At 39.3% G+C, this 17,765-nt stretch overlaps 1 protein-coding gene across 1 annotated transcript in view; it reads right to left on the reverse strand.

Annotated features, from left to right (window-relative positions):
• The window catches only part of SVEP1 (sushi, von Willebrand factor type A, EGF and pentraxin domain containing 1), a 226,694-nt gene that overhangs the window by 178,717 nt on the left and 30,212 nt on the right, over positions 1-17,765 (reverse strand). Inside the window, exons 2-3 of the mRNA XM_056117162.1 lie at positions 16,011-16,266; positions 13,153-13,329 (exon numbers count right to left, since the gene is read on the reverse strand). Of these exons, the coding sequence (XP_055973137.1) occupies positions 13,153-13,329; positions 16,011-16,266 (433 nt within the window). The remainder of the gene's footprint in view (positions 1-13,152; positions 13,330-16,010; positions 16,267-17,765) is intronic.

Raw genomic sequence — 17,765 nt, forward strand, 5'->3', positions numbered from 1 at the left:
TAAAGCACAATTAAGTTATATGCAGAACAGGACTTCTCATGTGCAGTACTACTGACATTTGGAAAGTGTCAGGGCTCTTTGGTAAATTGTAGGATGGTTTGCAGCATCCCTGGCCTCCAGTCTGAGGTGCCAGAAGCTTCTTCTAGCTTCTTCAATCACAAATGTTTCCAGACATTGTTAAATGTTCCCTGAGAAACAAAATCCTTCCCTTGAGCATAACCACTGGCAGAACACAATAACATTAATCAAATAATTACCACATACAAAGCCAGTAAGTTTTATAACAGTACTTGAGTATCAGTCCTATTTTATAAACTCTTGAGATACAAAGAATTGTTCAAAAAATGGCATGTCCAGATAAAACATGATTAATTGGTAGACTGAAGATTCATGCCATGACTATCAACAACTATTTATTACTCTGTACTGTATCAACAACTACAGAGTCTATAAGGATGGAGTCCTATAGATCTTGGCATCAGCAGCAGTATGCCTACTCCATCGGACACATCATAATTTCACTGAACCTCGTTTCTAGCTTGAGTTGCCATTTTCAAATAGTAACAGAGATTTCATTAAAATTGGGATGATAAAGACCTTATTTAGTAAGTATCAATATATTTTACAACAAATAATAAAATTGAAATGTTAGGATAATACTCAACAATAAGAGTTATTGGATATGTTCTCTTTATGTGTGCGTCGACCACCAAACCCCCCCCTCGATATTTTATTGTACATAATATTATCAGACCAGGGTTGATGACAGTATCTAAAAACTGTACAAAGTGAAACTGGTCATAACAGGGAACTACTTTATATAATGGATATTTGTCCATTAATTAAATCAGCATATATGTGGCTCCAAGAATTTTTTATGATTCTGTTCATACACAATAGAAGGTAAAACAATTTTATCAAAATCTTTTCACTCACTTAGGGTTTATTAAAGTTTATACTGTTAAACAGAAAAAAAGTTCACTTTAAAAGTACAATAGTAAGAGATAGTCTGTTACCCTTCGCAGACTTTTAGACTGGAGCAATAATACAGCAGGTCTGGTGTTTGCCTTGTATGCAACCAACCCAGGTTCAATCCCTGGCACCCAGGATGGCTCCACAAGCATCTGAGGGGTGATCCCTGAGTACAGAGCCAGGAGTAGGCCCTGATCACCATTAAGTGTAGCCCCAAAGCCAAAAAACAAACAAGCAAAACACTCCCGACTTAACTGACTTGCTTTAAAGGACTTCCTAGTAATTTCAGAAAGTGAATGATTGTAATAATTGGGGAATCTTTGTGATGACTGGGTAATAACTCCCTTTGCAAGTCAAACATTTTCCAGCTCTTCAATTTTTATAAAAAGATTGGGAAAGAATCTAAGGGAATTGTCAGCTAACAAATCACTTATAGTACTTATTGATGATAGATAACTGATGTTAGTTTTGGCATGTTACTCCATGGAACTCAAAGAATTGAGTGACATCAACTCAATACAATTCAAGTGCCATCACACATCTGTAAGAATGCTTGCAGTTATACAAATAGAAAATAACACAAAATAACTTGACTTAGCTCTTCTATCTTAATAGTGAACAATATAAATACATGCATATGTAAATTAATGATCAATCCTATTAAGAGATGTATTGCCATAGGTCAGAGAGATAGTACAGTGTGTAGGGAGCTTTGTTTGCACGTAGCTGATCCAGTTTTGATCCTTAGTACCCTATAACTTTTCCTGAGTCTTCCAGGCGTGATCCGTGAATTCGAAGTCGGGTATTAAACCCTCACTCAACATAGCAGAGTATGGCCCAAAAAGCAATAATAAAAAAGTTGTGACGAACTGGAATTTTGTTCTTATATACATTCAAACAATTGTAATGACCTATCAATTTAGTCGCAGAAAAGTTAAAAATCATCACTGGCATATCATATGGGTGATATGAATGAATGGTATAGCCATATATCCAAAACTCAGATCCGACAAAACTGAAAACTTGAGATCTAAGCTGGAACCACTGAAATTTTGTAATGTGCCTATCAAGTTGTCAGGTGGGGACTGGTTAAGGGTTGAGGTGGGGAGAAAATATGGAAACACTGGTGGAGAGAATTAGACACTGGTGGTGGGATTGGTGTTGAAATATTATAGGCCTAAAACTCAGCTATCAATAACTTTGTAAGTCACAGTTCCTTAATAAAATTTTTTAAGTTAACAATTCTAATGTGTATCTATAATGTATTAACAGAGAAGTATAATACCATGATATTATAAAGGCATTAGGACATAAAGTGTATTGCATAGTGCAGAATTATTCAGTAGGCTATAAAGGAGGAAAGAAGCCATGTGAAGTTTTGGCATTGAAAAAGTGCTTGTCTCTTGGGAATATATCCCAGAGAGGCAAAAAGGTATAGTCGAAGTGACATCTGCAATTGTTTGTTCATTACGGCACTCTTTACAATAGCCAGAATCTGGAAAAAACCTGAGTGCCCGAGAACAGATGACTGGTTAAAGAAACTTTGGTACATTTACACAATGGAGTACTATGTAGCTGTTAGAAAAGATGAAGTTATAAATTTTACATACAAGTGGTACTACATGGAAAGTATCATGTTAAGCGAAATGAGTCAGAAAGAGCGGGATAGACACAGAAAGATTGCATTCATCTGGGGAACATAAAGCAGCAAAAGCGGACACTCACACCCAGGAGTGGCTGAGATTAGTACCAGGAATTTTGCTCTTTGTCTTGGAGGCCAACCACATGTGCTAGGGGAAAAGGAAGCTCAGATAGAGAAGACAGTACCAAATAAAGGGTGTTGGGAGGACCCTCCCAGTATGGGAGAAGCATGTAGAAAATAGACTATAGACCAAACATGATTGCCACTCTATGCCTCTCTTGCAAACCTCAGGAGCCAAAAGGAGAGAGAGAGAACAAGGGGGAATGCCCTGCCACAGAGGCAGGGTGGGACGGGGGATGGGGGGTGGGGAGGATGCTGGGACCCGTGGCGGTGGAGGATGGGCACTGGTGGAGGGATGGGTACTTGATCATTGTATAACTGAAACCCAAGCACAAAAATTTATAAGTCTATAACTGTACCTCATAGTGTTTCACAAATAAAAAAATTAAAAAAAAAAATTAAAAGTGCTTGTTTGCAAATGGATACCATTAGATGGAATAAAATTTGCTGTAGCATTTCAATTCATTAAATAACATTTAAAGGTGACATCCTAGCTATTTTAAAATGTCAGTACATGGGCCAGATGGTAATACAGTGGATAGGCCTCTTGTCTTGTACACATTTGATCCAGATTCAATCCCTGGCATCCCATATGGTCCCCCGCGGCCCCCCCCACATCCTACCAGGAATGATTCCTGAGTGTAGTGTTAGGAACGAACCCTAAGCATGCAGGGTGTGGCTCCCAAAACTAAATTAATTAATTAATTAATTAAATGTCAGTACAGTATTATGAAAATCCATATTTTAAACTTTTTGGTCAAAATTTAGATACCTATGTAAAGATTAATTTAAAAATATGATTTTTCAGGACACATACATACTACTAGCATACATGTCGTTTTCATTGTTTTTTGAAAGATTCTCTTATAGTGAGACTGGGAGAAAAAGGGCCAAAGAAAGGTATTATAGTGACAAGTAGGAATTGATCAGAGTCCTTATTTGGACACAGACTACAAGGTATATTTTATGATTATTTAAAAAACACACGTAATACACTTACATTAAAGGCTGGTGATGCTTGATACTTCTGGTCTTTTTGTTTCTCTCCTACAAAATCATGATAGACTTGAAAAATGCATTATTGGGAGTGGTGATCTATCTTATTCAGTGAAAATCTGAGCAAATGAAGCTCATTTAAATAGCAGGAATTCACCCTCCTCCTGCAGTTGATGGGAACCAGAGTCAATATTATTGCAATAACTCTCAGAAAAACAAAAGGAATACTTTGCACACATTCCTTACACCTTACAAATCCATTAATAGGCACTGTTGGGGATAGATTTTTGGGGAGACATGGCTAAGTTCCGCTGAGAGAATAAGATTTCCAAATGTTTTGGTTCCCAGTCAAGAATGTTTTGGAGCCTTTTGTCCTCTTTCTAAAGAAACAATTTAATATTTAGACAGGAAAGAGTGTGTGTGTGTGTGTGTGTGTGTGTGTGTGTGTGTGTGTGTGTGTGTGTACTAGGGAGGGACTGGGATTTGTTTGCATATATTTACATACATAATAATGCATTCCCACACAAATATTCCAGTGTTTCGATTTCTCTAGTCTATCTACCTTATATTAAATACAACTGGGATTTGGGCCTAGTATCTAGCCCTTAGACTTGGCCCCCACCAGCTATTGACTTCAATCTGCTAATCTTTCCAAACTCATTGAAATGGAGGCAAACTCTGTAAAAGAGCAGTGTCCTCAAGATGCCTATTGTCTCCTTCCTCCAAGCTTCTCAAATCCCTTTCGGGGAAATTCAGAACAGCTGCATTTACAGCTTGAATTTACAACCAGAGTTTACAGGCAATTCACAGTTGATTCAATGATCTAGTCATCTAAAAATGACTAATTCAGTAAATCAACTATACACTGTAGTTAATTTATTGTTGACAAGGCTTAGTCAAATGTAAATATTTTGCACTCAGATAAATTAAATACATTAAAATTGTGTAGCATGTGCCTGATAGTAAGGACATTGTGATCCCCAAGACAGACAATCATACAAGTGCCAAAGATTTCAATGGTGTTTGGTCCATTGGAAATTCTAGTATTCTGGTTGACCTCTTCCATCCTTTTCCTTGTGCACTGAATATTGATTCTGAAGGCATGCAGTAGGGATGTCTGATAAACATCACTGTTTGTTAGAGACACTAGTCTGATTAAGTAGCAATAAAGGAAATGGTGGGGGGCTGGAGAGATAGCACAGTGGGAAGGGCATTTGCCTTACTCATGGCCAACCCGGGTTCGAGTCTCAGCATCCCATATGGTCCTCCAAGCTCCACCAGGAGTAATTCTTGAGTGCATGAGCCAGGAGTAACCCCTGTGCGTTGCCAGGTGTGACCCAAAAAGCAAAAATAAATAAATAAATCACTGTCACTGTCCTCCCGTTGTTCATCGATTTGCTTGAGCAGGCCCAGTAACATTGTGAGACTTGTTACTGTGTTCGGCATATCAAATACGTCACGGGTAGCTTGCTAGGCTTTGCCGTGCGGGTAGCTTGCCTGGCTCTTCAAGAGGGGTGAAGGAATCGAACTCAGGTTGGCCATGTTGACTGCGTGCAAGGCAAACACCCTACCCACTGTGCTATCATTCCAGCCAAATAAATAAATAAATAAATAAATGAAGGAAATAGTGGAGTGTGGTAGGAAAGAGAGCCAGAAATAGCAACAGAAATGGTCTGAGGAATGAAATAGTGTGGAATGTGTAGGAAACTCTAGTTCCAGCTTTTAACTCCAAAGGTATAGAGAGGTTGAATCATACAAAGTGTTTATACTACACTAAAGAGCTGTCTGTATTCCATGATTGAGCCATAATTAAAAACATTAGGCAGATTTTTATATAACCAATGTTCTTCTTTTCGTCCTTTGTATTAGAATTCACTTGGTGGGTTGTAAGTGGTCACACGTTTATAATAATATATATAGTCAAACCAATACTTTTCCGAATCTGAGATATTTTAAATGGTGTATTTATTTGTTACATGTTTATCTCTTTGGTTAGGCTGTAGATTTTAAAGCCAAATAACTTGAGCTCATGTCTCAGATCTAATTACTGTGCGACTCCAAACTAGTTACTTAACCTCTCAGTCTTTTCATTTTCATTGTCTTTTAAGTGGAATATTATACCAGGGAGTTATTGTGAACATTAAGGTAGGTAATAGAGTTCAATGTTTAGAAAAGGGTCAAAATACAGTAAGTGCTATTTAATTATTTGTATTATCAGCTATTATTGCTATTATACGTCCTTTCTGTACTGTTATCACTTATTCAAATGTCTATTCAAGATGAAAAATACTAGCAATAGAGAGAGAAGCACTTTCTTTTCATTTAGACTCCACAGTTTTAGAGGAAGATTTCCTTAACTGAAGTTCAACAAGTTACCCTAGAAGAATATTTTCTCAACCCTTTAGACCTGAGCATGTGATATTTAAGTCCCACATCTGATTTTAAGAATTGCTATCTTCTATAGCTATTTTGTTGAGTTTGGATCCATTCCCAATGGTGCTCAAGGCATACTCCTGGCTCTGTACTCAGGGATCACTCCTGGAAGAACTCTGGGGACCACATGGGGTGATGAGGATTGAACTCTATTTGGCTGCATGCAAAGTAAGCGCCATACCAGCCGTACTATATATCTCTGATCCCTCCATAGCTATTTTAGAGAAAAATCAAGCAGAATGGTTGTACGATTTTAAAATTCATTTTGGTCATTGCTATGCCTGCATTAGACTGAACTACTGGGGGAGAGATAAGTAACAGAACTGTATTTCAAATGCCCTTTTCCTAGCAAAATTTTTAATACTAATTCAACTTCTATAGAGTATTCAACAGCTGAATTAGATACACATTTTTTAAAAAGCGTGTAAATCCAATTTTTAAAATCATTCTCCCTTGGATTATCTATGTGTTGCCTGATCTTCACATATGTAAAACTACCACCTAAAAAAGCATAATATGCTTATTTTGAAATAAACTCAAGGAAGTATTGAGCCAAGGGAAATTCAAAACTGGTTCAAACATAATGTCTTCTAGAACTCTGACAAGGCCTTGCTTGTTAGTATTTTCTAATGAGTATCTTCATGCTTGCATTCAAGTTAAAATGTTAATGACAGAGGAAAGATTCACAATTGTTAACATCTTTTTGTGCATGTAGGTCTTGGCCATGAAGCAGCTGCAGACTGTGACCGTGGTGTTAGCTATGCTGAATAAAAAACCACTGCCTTGGAAAAGGTTTAGATTGTCATTGTTTGAGGACCCATGCAGCCCAGATCGTCAATCACCCAGAACAGTGAGGGGAAGAGACCACAGTAACTAGCTTTAAGGTCAAACAGATCTCCTTTGATATGATTTTATAAAAATGAAAGACCCTCCATTTTGTAATTAGGAGATCTAAATTCAACTCCAGCTCTGTCACAGATTTCCTATATAATATTTGGACATAGTTCCTTATGTCCAATTAAACAGCAAGAAATATACCTTACAGTAATAATAAAAAAGAGTTAATCAGCCTTGGAAAATAATTTTTCCAAGTCAGGACAAACCACCTCTATATTCTTCAATTTTCAATGAGGGCTTGATTTTAACTGGATACTCATCAACATGGTTTTTCACCTTCAGTAGGTATAATCGATGTGCCTACTTGCAGGCAAAGATATCACGTATCCTTTCCTTTGCACTGTCTCTTAGATTTGGGCTGCTAATCTAGCCTAGAAAAGGAACAATTATGCGACTTATCTTCAAGTATCTCTGACTACATACCACTGAGAACTGATATGCCAAGACAAACCTAAGCGCTCTAAGTATATTCTAAGTTTATTCTCATTTAACTTAAATGCATACAACTTAAAATACATATATACAAATTTATGTTTATATATTCAAATATCAGTATAGTTAAATATATTTTTATATATTTAAATTTCACATAGTGAAATACATTTGTGTGAGTATCTATAGATTGTGGTGGAGTGTTGGGCCACACCCAATGATGCTCAGGCTTACTCCTAGCTCTGCACTCAAAGATAACTCCTGGAGATACTCAGCTGACCATATATGGTGCCAGGGATCAAAGTGGGGTAAACCACATGCAAGGCAAGTGCCTTTACCCTGGTACTATCTCTTTAGTTGCTATATATATTTTATGGAGACACATATGCAATCAATAGTTTTATATATGTACATATATGTATACATAGAAATATAAATATATTTACGTAGTGCATATATACATATGTGTATATATAATTATACCATCATCAAGCCTGTAAAACTATTTTTTAAAATGGAAAAATAAGAAATGCTATGCCTTGAAAATAACATAGGAGTTAGAAAAATGCACCCTGGGTCTCCTCCTGAGTCCTGCTGGACTATGCCACTGTGACCAAAATTTCCTTGTACAAAATGAGATATTTAGAGGGGCTGGAGCAATAGCACAGTGGGTAGGGCGTTTGTCTTGCACACAGCCGACTCAGGTTCAATTCCTAGCATCCTATATGGTCTCCTGAGTACCGCCAGGGGTAATTCCTGAGTGCATGAGCCAGAAGTAACCCCTGTCCATCTCCGGGTGTCACCCCAAAAGCAAACTAACTAACTAAATAAATAAATGAGATATTTAGAGTAGGCTATCTCAGGGTTCTTCCAGCTGCAAAGAAAATTGGTTTGAAAGACATCTATCTCTACAACCACTATCACTATCACTATCACCCCACTGTTCATCAGTTTGCTCGAGCGGGCACCAGTAATTTCTCCATTTGTCCCTGTCACGTGCTAGTGTAGCCTGATGGCATATTGGGGGCTCTTTCAGGGTCAGGGGAATGAGGACCATCATTGTTTCTGTTTTTGGCATACTGAGTACACTACGGGTAGCTTGCCAGGCTCTGCCGTGCAGGCGGGATACTCTCGGTAGCTTGCTGGGCTCTCCTAGAGGGATGGAGGCTTTGGGGCAGCCTCTAATCACCTTTACAGGTGTTCCCAGTCAGGCATATATGTGGGCAAGATACTCTCAGTAACCTGCAGGGGTCTCTGAGAGCGAGGACTAGACAATAAGAGGGATCTTGGCCGTTGATGGGGTTACACGGCAGTTGGCGTTTGTAACTGTCTAGCTAACTGTCTAGTTACAGTAAGGAAGAATATTCAGAATTCCAACTATTTCAAAGAAAAGGTGACATCTGCCTCTGGAGCATAAAATAGCTATCATCTCAGTCACCCTTCAGAGCTTAGTTTAAAGGGTTGATCTCAGTCCAGCGTTCCCAGGAGCAGTAAGAGGGCAAATCTAGCTATTTCTCAGAAATCTAGACATTTTCAGAGCTTAGCCTAGATGGCTGATCTCAGTTTAGTCTTCCCTAGAGTCTCGTATTTTATAATGCAGGCCTTTTCATTGCAAGGACACAACACCGTTTGTGATTAAACCTTTATTTGTGTGGTTAATTGGCGGATTCAGAGAAGGTGAGGACCATGTGTGTCTGCTCACCATTGAATCTCTAGCACAGGACTTGCCACAGAGAAGATGCTTTTTAACATTTGTTGAATTAATAGCTTTTTTTAAGTTTAAAAAATTTCTACTCTGCCTCCTTCTCTTTTTTCATTTCTGTTGTCATGATGATCAGGAGTCAAACACGTTAGCTGTGGTGCTTGCACACACTTGGTTATGCTGTACTGAAGATCACACGCTCTCTTGCAATACAAGGCATTCCAAACAGTGGTGTCTTGGGGATCACACTTGGAGTATGTGAGTCAGTGTTGGTGCTTACATGGGGCTTGACCACTGAGCCATCCTGGGCCTAATAAAAGGCCCCCAAAATTTGCTCATGGCTTCCTGATTTTCAATTATTTCTGTCTAAAGAAAAGTATCTGGTAATGGGCTATTCATACCACAGGGAATATATGAAGACTTGCTTTATTTTCTCTTCCATACTGCCTTGTAGAAAACAGTGATGAACACTGCCTCTTGTGACTATACACAATACACACACACACACACACACACACACACACACATATATATAGAGAGAGAGTCCAAATGCACTTTCCCATAATCTATATAAATACTGGGGATAATTGGATCACCACTTATATCAAGGCCACTATATCTAATTTAAATCTTGCATGGAAAAACAGATGAAGTTGAGACTTCGTAATTGAAAAAAATATATATAACTAAGCACAAAATATTTTTCTTATTGATGTTAGCTACAGCCAGCAGCAAAACTGCTCTTGTGTCTGTGACTGATGCCCCAGGGCCAGGCTGAGTCAACCTCAGACGCTTCACACTGCGGTGACTGTGCCTTTCAGCCTCGAGTGTGTGGCTAGAGAGAGCCACAGCAACTTGAGTTTCTGGAGGCAGTGGGTGTGTAAAATATATCCCACCCTTCCCTGAACTGGATCCCCTAGGGTGCAAGATTACAGTGCCAGGAGCCATGGGGGCCTGGGCCTGCATGGTTGAGGCTGTGGTGCAGCCCCCAGACAAGGCTTGTTGGCAGGGGCCAGTTCAATCGAAGACCACACGGAAAGCAGGGCTGCTGACAACAGCACGGAGCAGGGGGACAAGAGAGCTTCTGCTTGTGTTTGGTGGGCTGGGCCGGGAGGGGGGAAGGCGAGGCCGTGGGGCGAGTGCCAAGCTGGGCTGGGGAGGAAAGTGTGGGAAGATTCAAAGGGAGGCATTCGGCCAACTCAGAGGCAGTGGGGTTGCTCTGGCGCCTCCCTCTCCCTTCTGCTTAAATGAGAAATCCTGCTGGGTGGAACGGGAGCAGAGCCAAGAGAGGAGTATTCTGCTCGGTGAGCACGGATGGTCAGACCCTGAGAAGACGCATCTGCCAGCTGGGCAAGGGCCAGGCAAAGGAGGAGAAAATTAGGGGAAGGGAGAACAGGGGCAAAGAATCAAAGAAGAGTTCGAGAGAACATGCCCACTGGGGAGGAGGTGAGATGAAGGCAAGGGAGAAGGCGGGCAGGGAGCGAACAGACATTGATCCCCGTTAATGTAGCCGACCTACGTTCCAAGGATCACAGTCAAGCTCGGTTCATGAGAAACTGGCAATGAAGGGCCACAAGAGACAGTAGAGAGAAAGCCAACGCTCCGAACGTTTCCTGGTGGGTGTTCCTCTTTATAGGAATACATTTTCCCCAAAACAGTGACTCATGGAAGAGCTATTGATGACAAAAGAACAAGGTTTTATTTTCATTTTTTTATTTACAAAAGAATATGTTTGCTTATTTGGGGATCACACAAAGCTGTGCTCAGGTTTGTGCTTTGTGCTTTGTGGCTTTGCGCTTAGGATTCACCATCCACAGTACTTGTTGGACTACCTTGTTGCTGGGAATCAAACCCACAGCCTCATGCACAGAGACAAGTGTACTACCACAGACCCACATCCCCAACCCCCAAAGAACATCTTTTAAAGGCAAAACATAAAAACAAGGTCCAGAGAGACAAGAAAGGGACAATAAAAGGGTTAAGTGGCTTGCTCTGCATGTGGCCAACCCAAACTTGATCCCCAGCATTGCATATAGTCCCCCAAACACCACCAGGAGTGATGTCTTAGTACAGGGTCATGAGTTAAGTTCTGAGCACAGCTGAGTGTTGTCCAACCCCTGACACATGAAAAATATGAAAGGAAACAAAATATTATCACATGAGTATGACATATTTCTTCTACTTATTAGGTATTTTCTAAGTTGAACACAAGAATTTTATGTTGCTGTTATTGTCTTTCTAATAAAATATTAAAGATATATATGTATATCCGGACTCTACGCCAGGTTGTTTTCACTTGGGGTGCCCCAGAGTGGGGCAAGTGAGAGACCTCCCTGCCCCAAGGGACCCAGCAGTGGCAGCCGACCTCCTCTAACCAACCATCGCCATGCTTCAGGCTGCCACGCAACACATTATAGGACACTTTCTACCCATTTTCCATACTTGCCACACCATACTTGATGGGGTTCAGACAGTAGACAACAAATAATAGAGAGAAATATATAAATATATGCCTCTCGGAGAGCCCGGCAAGCTACCGAGAGTAACCCACCAGCACAATCAGAGCCTGGCAAGCTCCCTGTGGCGTATTAGATATGCCAAAACCAGTAATGACAACAGGTCTCATTCCCCTGACCCTGAAAGAGCTTCCAATCATTGAGAAAAGACGAGTAAGAAGAGGCTGCTAAAATCTCAGAGCTGAGAGGAATAGAGACCTTACTGGCGCCCGCTCTAGTAAATCGACGAACAATAGGATGACAGTGATAAGGTGATACAGATCTAGGCTACAAAGATAACTCAAAATGCAGATTTTGTATGCTGGAGCCCCAGATTGATCCCTGGAACTACAGGGTCTCCTATGTGCCTCCAGTGAGGTCCAAAAGCCAAAAATAAGAAAATAAAAAGAAGACAAAAAGATTTTTCTTTCTTTCTTTCTTTTTTTTGGGGGGGGGGGGGACTGTATCCTTCAGTACTTGGGGATTACTCTTGATTCAGGGATCATTTCTGGCATGTTCTGAAGATGTCAGGGATCAAACTCAGGTGAACCACATGCAAGGTAAGAACCCTGCCTACTGTATTATTGCTCCCCCACCCCAAAGACCCTTTTGAAAGAAAAGTTAAAGGAGGTAAAACACAACACATAATAATAATAGTTAATAATAACAGTTAAGAATTTTTTCTTTTTAGGTCACCCAGCAATGCTCAGGGGTTACTCCTGGCTCTGTACTCAGGAGTTACTCTTGGGGGTGCTTGGGGGACCTTATTGGATGCGGGGGATTGAACCCAGGTCGGCTGCATGCAAGGCAAACCCTACCCACTGTACTATCACTTCGGCCCCATAACAGTTAAGAATTTTAAATGTTAGAAATAATAATATTTTTAGAATTTTCTATTATCTTTTGGTTAAAATAGGGATAGACTCAATGATCATTCAGTGAATATTACATTTTTGGTGCCAATTTCATGAGATACAGTGGTCTGAGGACTAGAATCCTACTGGCATCTCTCGAAGGAAGACTGAAGCTTATGTGGCCAGATGGCAGATTTGGACCTTGAGTGATTACAACAAAATACTCTAAATCTTCCCCCTTCCTGTCTTCCACCTGATTTTCAACAGTCCTTGCAAGCTTTCTGGAGTTCTGCCACCACCATGTTCACAAGCCAAGGCCAGCCTATGAGAGGTCCCCTAAAACCAGACTTAGCATTTGAGACAAAGCTCCCTGAGACCAGATTCTGGTCTACTGATCCCCAAACATAAGAGAGTGCAACTAAGATCAGCAGGGCAGCCCACCCAGATTACATTTAAAGACAAAAGTAAAAGTTGACATTAGTTGAGACCCAAAGGGCTTCCCAGATGAGTCACAAACAACTCAGCCCTTGTGACTTTTAGCACTAAATGTGGGGATTATTACATAGCAAGAGGTAACTGACAGAGTTACCATTCCAACCAAGAACTCACCTGTACATTCATATTGTAGACCTTTCCCATAATACCCCTTTTCACAGATGCACTCAAATTGACCTGTGTGGGTCCCACACTTGCAGCTTGCCATCTGGTCACAGCAGTCTCGGCCGGCTTCACACAAATAGGAGCAGTGGGATATATCCTCTTGAATAAAACTCCCCAAAGGCAGATCTACCAATTACATAGGATAGAGGGTCATTGAAAAAAAATGAATGAACAGTGAGTATGACTCTCTCTGGTTCCGATAATTCAAAAGCAATCTGAAGAAAACCTCTTCTCATATCCATCTAATCCCCAACTGCTCCACACTCCCACCCAAATATGAGTGTGTTATTTGCACTACCTCAGACTGGGGATTTGTTTCAGCCAAAGAAGCTATTTCAGTCTGGGAACTCTTGTTAGTTCTTGAGGCCATGCAGGGTCAAGTAGAAATTAAGCACTTTAGCAAGGAATCTCCAGATGTGGCAGGAAGCAATACCGTCGGTTCTATAGGTCACTCTCCTGGCTTCCACACCAGCAATATTCCACTGAGTCAGGATGAGGTCAGGCAGCAGCAACCAGATTCCTCAAAATCCTTGCTCAAGTGGAAAAATAGAACTAGAATCCTGACTGCCGAATTCAGGAGACTGATTTTGAGTGACTGACTAGAGAATAAATGCTATCACTTTTCTAATTATTTCATTAACGACTTGGTACTGCCGTAGTTGAATCAAAGAACTAGAATCTGGTTTATCTTTACCTTTTAAGTAAATGATAGTATGTTTTGAAAATGGAGACCATATTGATCAGTTGTGTCATGCCCTGAAGTGAGGCATGGTGGGTATTCAACTACTCTTGCAGAATTCTTCAGAATGACTTAATAGGACACAGATTTAATAGGACACAACCTGAATAAAACTAATTCAGAATGAATGGCTTAGAACAAAAAAGAGAATAAAATTCTATTTAACCATTTGAAGAGGTCCAAAATTATTTACCTAAATTCTAGCCCTAGGTACATGATGTTGGCAACAGATATAAAAATGGACCAGTAATATGTCTGATATGGATAAGTTTCAGCAAGACACCTATGCACTTCAATTGAATACATGGAAAGAAAACTGGTAATAACTTCAGTTACAGAATATCTCTTTCTATGAATACATGGAAAGAAAATTGTCAATAACTTCAGTTATGGAATATATCTATGAATTAAAGAAAAAGAAATATACCAGTTACAACCAGACACCCTAACAAAGCTTCCTTTCTCCTGGTGGTATCCTTTCAAATAATGATTGGCTCTCTCATTGCCAAATCTAGAAACTAATTATAGTAGTATGAATTCCAGACATCAGTTAATTGTAATTTTCTTATTTTTGCTTTTTGGGTCACACCCAGCGATACACAGGTGTTACTCCTGTCTCTGCACTCAGGAATTACTCCTGGCAGTGCTCGGGTGACTATATGGGAATCGAACCAGGTTGGCCACATGCAAGGCAAATGACCTAACCGCTGTGCTATTGTTCCAGCCCCATCATAAGTTAACTGTAATAAAAATTATGTCTTCTAAAACCCTGATATGATATGATAATCAAAACCTTTTCTTGAAGGCCATTGGTGGGTCAAATCACATTAGAAAAGAAAGCTTTAATATTACAATATAGGAATGGTAGCATTGGAAACTGTTATTTAGCAATACAGCTAATAATACCCATAATTTCATAATCCCATCTAGTAACTCGCTCTATTTTCCTACTAAGTATATCACCTTTTTCTGAGAAAAGGAGAAACAAAGGAAGAACCATCTTCTGCTTTTTCCCTATGCTATGTACTGCACTTGGTAAAATTTAAATATATTTAGTTAATTCTGATGAAATAGGTAGTACCTATTATAATATCTCCATTTTAAAGGAGTTCTTAGATGTTATATAACTTACCTAAAGAATACTATAGTGTAGAGATTTGAGAGCTTTATATAATCAAATTTAATCCTTACAACAATCCAGTGGAGTGAGAACTGTTTTGATTTCCCAGTCTATTCACAAGAACCTAAGGTGCAAAAGTTAAATAATTCCCCAAATGTTGCTCAAATAGTTGATGACAATTGGGGGATTTGGGGGCTGTATTCTATTCTAAACTTTTTAGAGCCTGAGAGCCTACTCTAAACTCCTCTCGGAATGAGGCAGGGAAGACCTGCTTCCACTGAACACCACTGACTGCCTGACACCTCATGCTCCCATGATTCCCATTAGACCAAATTTTTCACATGGATGTCTCTAACGATCAAGACAAATTGATTTATCTGACTTAAATCAAGCAAGTAATTACCCTTATAAAATGGTGACTTAAAAAATTCCCCCAATGAATCAATTTCTTTATTTCCCGTTTGGGCATATATTCAGCTTCTATGTATCTTCAAACTGTCAGTTTCAAGAAGTATGCGGTAAGTATTTACCACTCCTATATATTCATGTGCACTTCTGGAAACATTCTAGTGAGATTCTTCATGCATATTTCTGAATGTTTACTTCATCTTTCCAGATAATTGTGAATGATCTCTAAGTCAAGTTTTCCCACTCTCTGTGTGGCCTCAAAACAACACCTAAATTCATTCTACTGATTCCAACATTCTAGATGGGAGCATATGGATATTTTAGTGAAAATATATCACAGCTGTTGATAAAACAAAACCATGTTGCAAGATCAGAATGTTTTATCTATGTTTCCATGTCTCATGATACATAATGTGCATGAAGGCATCATGTTCAAAACAGATTTTGTGGAGTTTAGAGTTATCCTCCAATAGACTCAAGCAGTAATGAAATAAAAATTCTTCTTAAAGACATCATATTATGCCACAAGGTATCCATTACCTTCATGCAATGCCCGGCGAGCTAAAGCCTCAAATTCTTCAAAGCTGTGGAGCAGGAAGCAATGTTCCTCCTTTGGGGTGGAAGCCATGTCATTCAGTTCTCGAATATTCCCTTGCCATATGCCAATAGTGAAGATCTCAACTCCAAACTCTCGCAGGGCTGCAGCAATGGGTCTAGGATCTCCCCCATTGGAATATCCATCAGTAATGAGAAATATAACTTTGGTTGAGTTTTCTCTAGAATGACGAAGAATTTGCTGTAACAGATAGAGCAAGTTAATATGAGTTTGTATTTTGTTGGCCAACCATGTGCTTCCCTTTGTATGCAAAACAGTATTAGCCAATATCCTTAGCATTTCACAAGTATAAAGACTGGAACATGGTTAATAAAATGGAAGAAGGCATAGATTGATGATCTTTCTTACAGAATGACAATAAACTTCAAAAAGTAGGAACACGATCATGAAGCTGGCTGGGGAAGAGTAGCAAATGTTTATGGAATATACTTTTATTAACATTTTCATTTATTATTTTTTGATTTTTCAGGATTTAAAAAAATGAATCTGTCTCATATATCAACTTGCAAATCCATCAGAAAATAGAGTAGAATATGTCTTTTCTTGAGTTTGCAACAGCCAACCTTCTTCCTATATTTATTTTTCCACTGTTCCTCCAGAATCATAAAACTGATTTAGTACTTCATCTTTTATGGACCACCCAGTAACATCACACGCTCAAACTGATTTTGGTTGTATCCTTTCTTCATAAAAGAAAAGTGATTCACTTAATTTAGCATTTTATTATGCCAATTTATTATTCACTTAATTTTGAATTTATTACTTTAGGACAAATAAATTATGTTTTATTTATTCCTTGTCTATCGATAGAAGGAAAAATTTTTCTTTTGGGTTTTTGAGCCACACCCGGCCTAGGGGTCATGTGGCCTAGGAGATACACCCAGCTTAAGTGATGTTTAGGGTTATTCCTGACTCCACACTCAGAAATCACTCCTGGCAGTGCACGTGGAACCCTATGAGATGCCAGGGATCAAACTCAGGTCAGCCATGTGCAAGGCATGCGCCCTACCCGCTGTACTATCTCTCCAGCCCCAGGGGGGGAAAATCAAAGGCATCTATTTATTGTCATTGACATTTTGTAATATCCAACTGTAGAGGACAAAAAATTCTGTAATGGATCTTGTCTTGTAGTAAAGTTTATTGTTGCTGTCTTTCATGAGAAGTAGATTGGGAGGCAAAACAGAGAAAGGGCTTATTTTGTTCCAAGTTCTAATAAGGAATTTACTATTAGGCAATACTACATTCAAAAGGTAGTCTAAAAGACTGGTAATAATATCTTACATTTTGTAATGTTTTAAAAGAAGACAGTATAATTTTAAAAATAAAAATTTTCAATTCAGTTTAGCGAACAATCTGTAATAAGTTCCAGATTCCCTCAAATTCTGATTTGTGTCTAGAGAAAGTATTCTTCATTAGCATTTAATCAGTAGGTATTGGTTATTATTTAAAAATTCTTATCAAGTTCAGTGCTTCAAAGCTCAAAATGAAGCTGTTAAATCTGAATTTAAGGTAAATTAACCGGGGCTGGAGAAATAATACAATATTTAAGGCACTTGCCTTGCATCCTGCTGACCCCAGCTCAATCACCAAGATCCTGTATGGTTTCCCAAGCACTGCCAGGGGTCATGACTACAGATCTAGGAATAACCCCTGAGAATCAGTAGGTATGAATATCTCTC

Source organism: Sorex fumeus, unplaced genomic scaffold (genome assembly GCF_029834395.1).
Source record: "Sorex fumeus unplaced genomic scaffold, SorFum_2.1 ptg000034l, whole genome shotgun sequence".
Lineage (NCBI taxonomy): Eukaryota > Metazoa > Chordata > Mammalia > Eulipotyphla > Soricidae > Sorex > Sorex fumeus.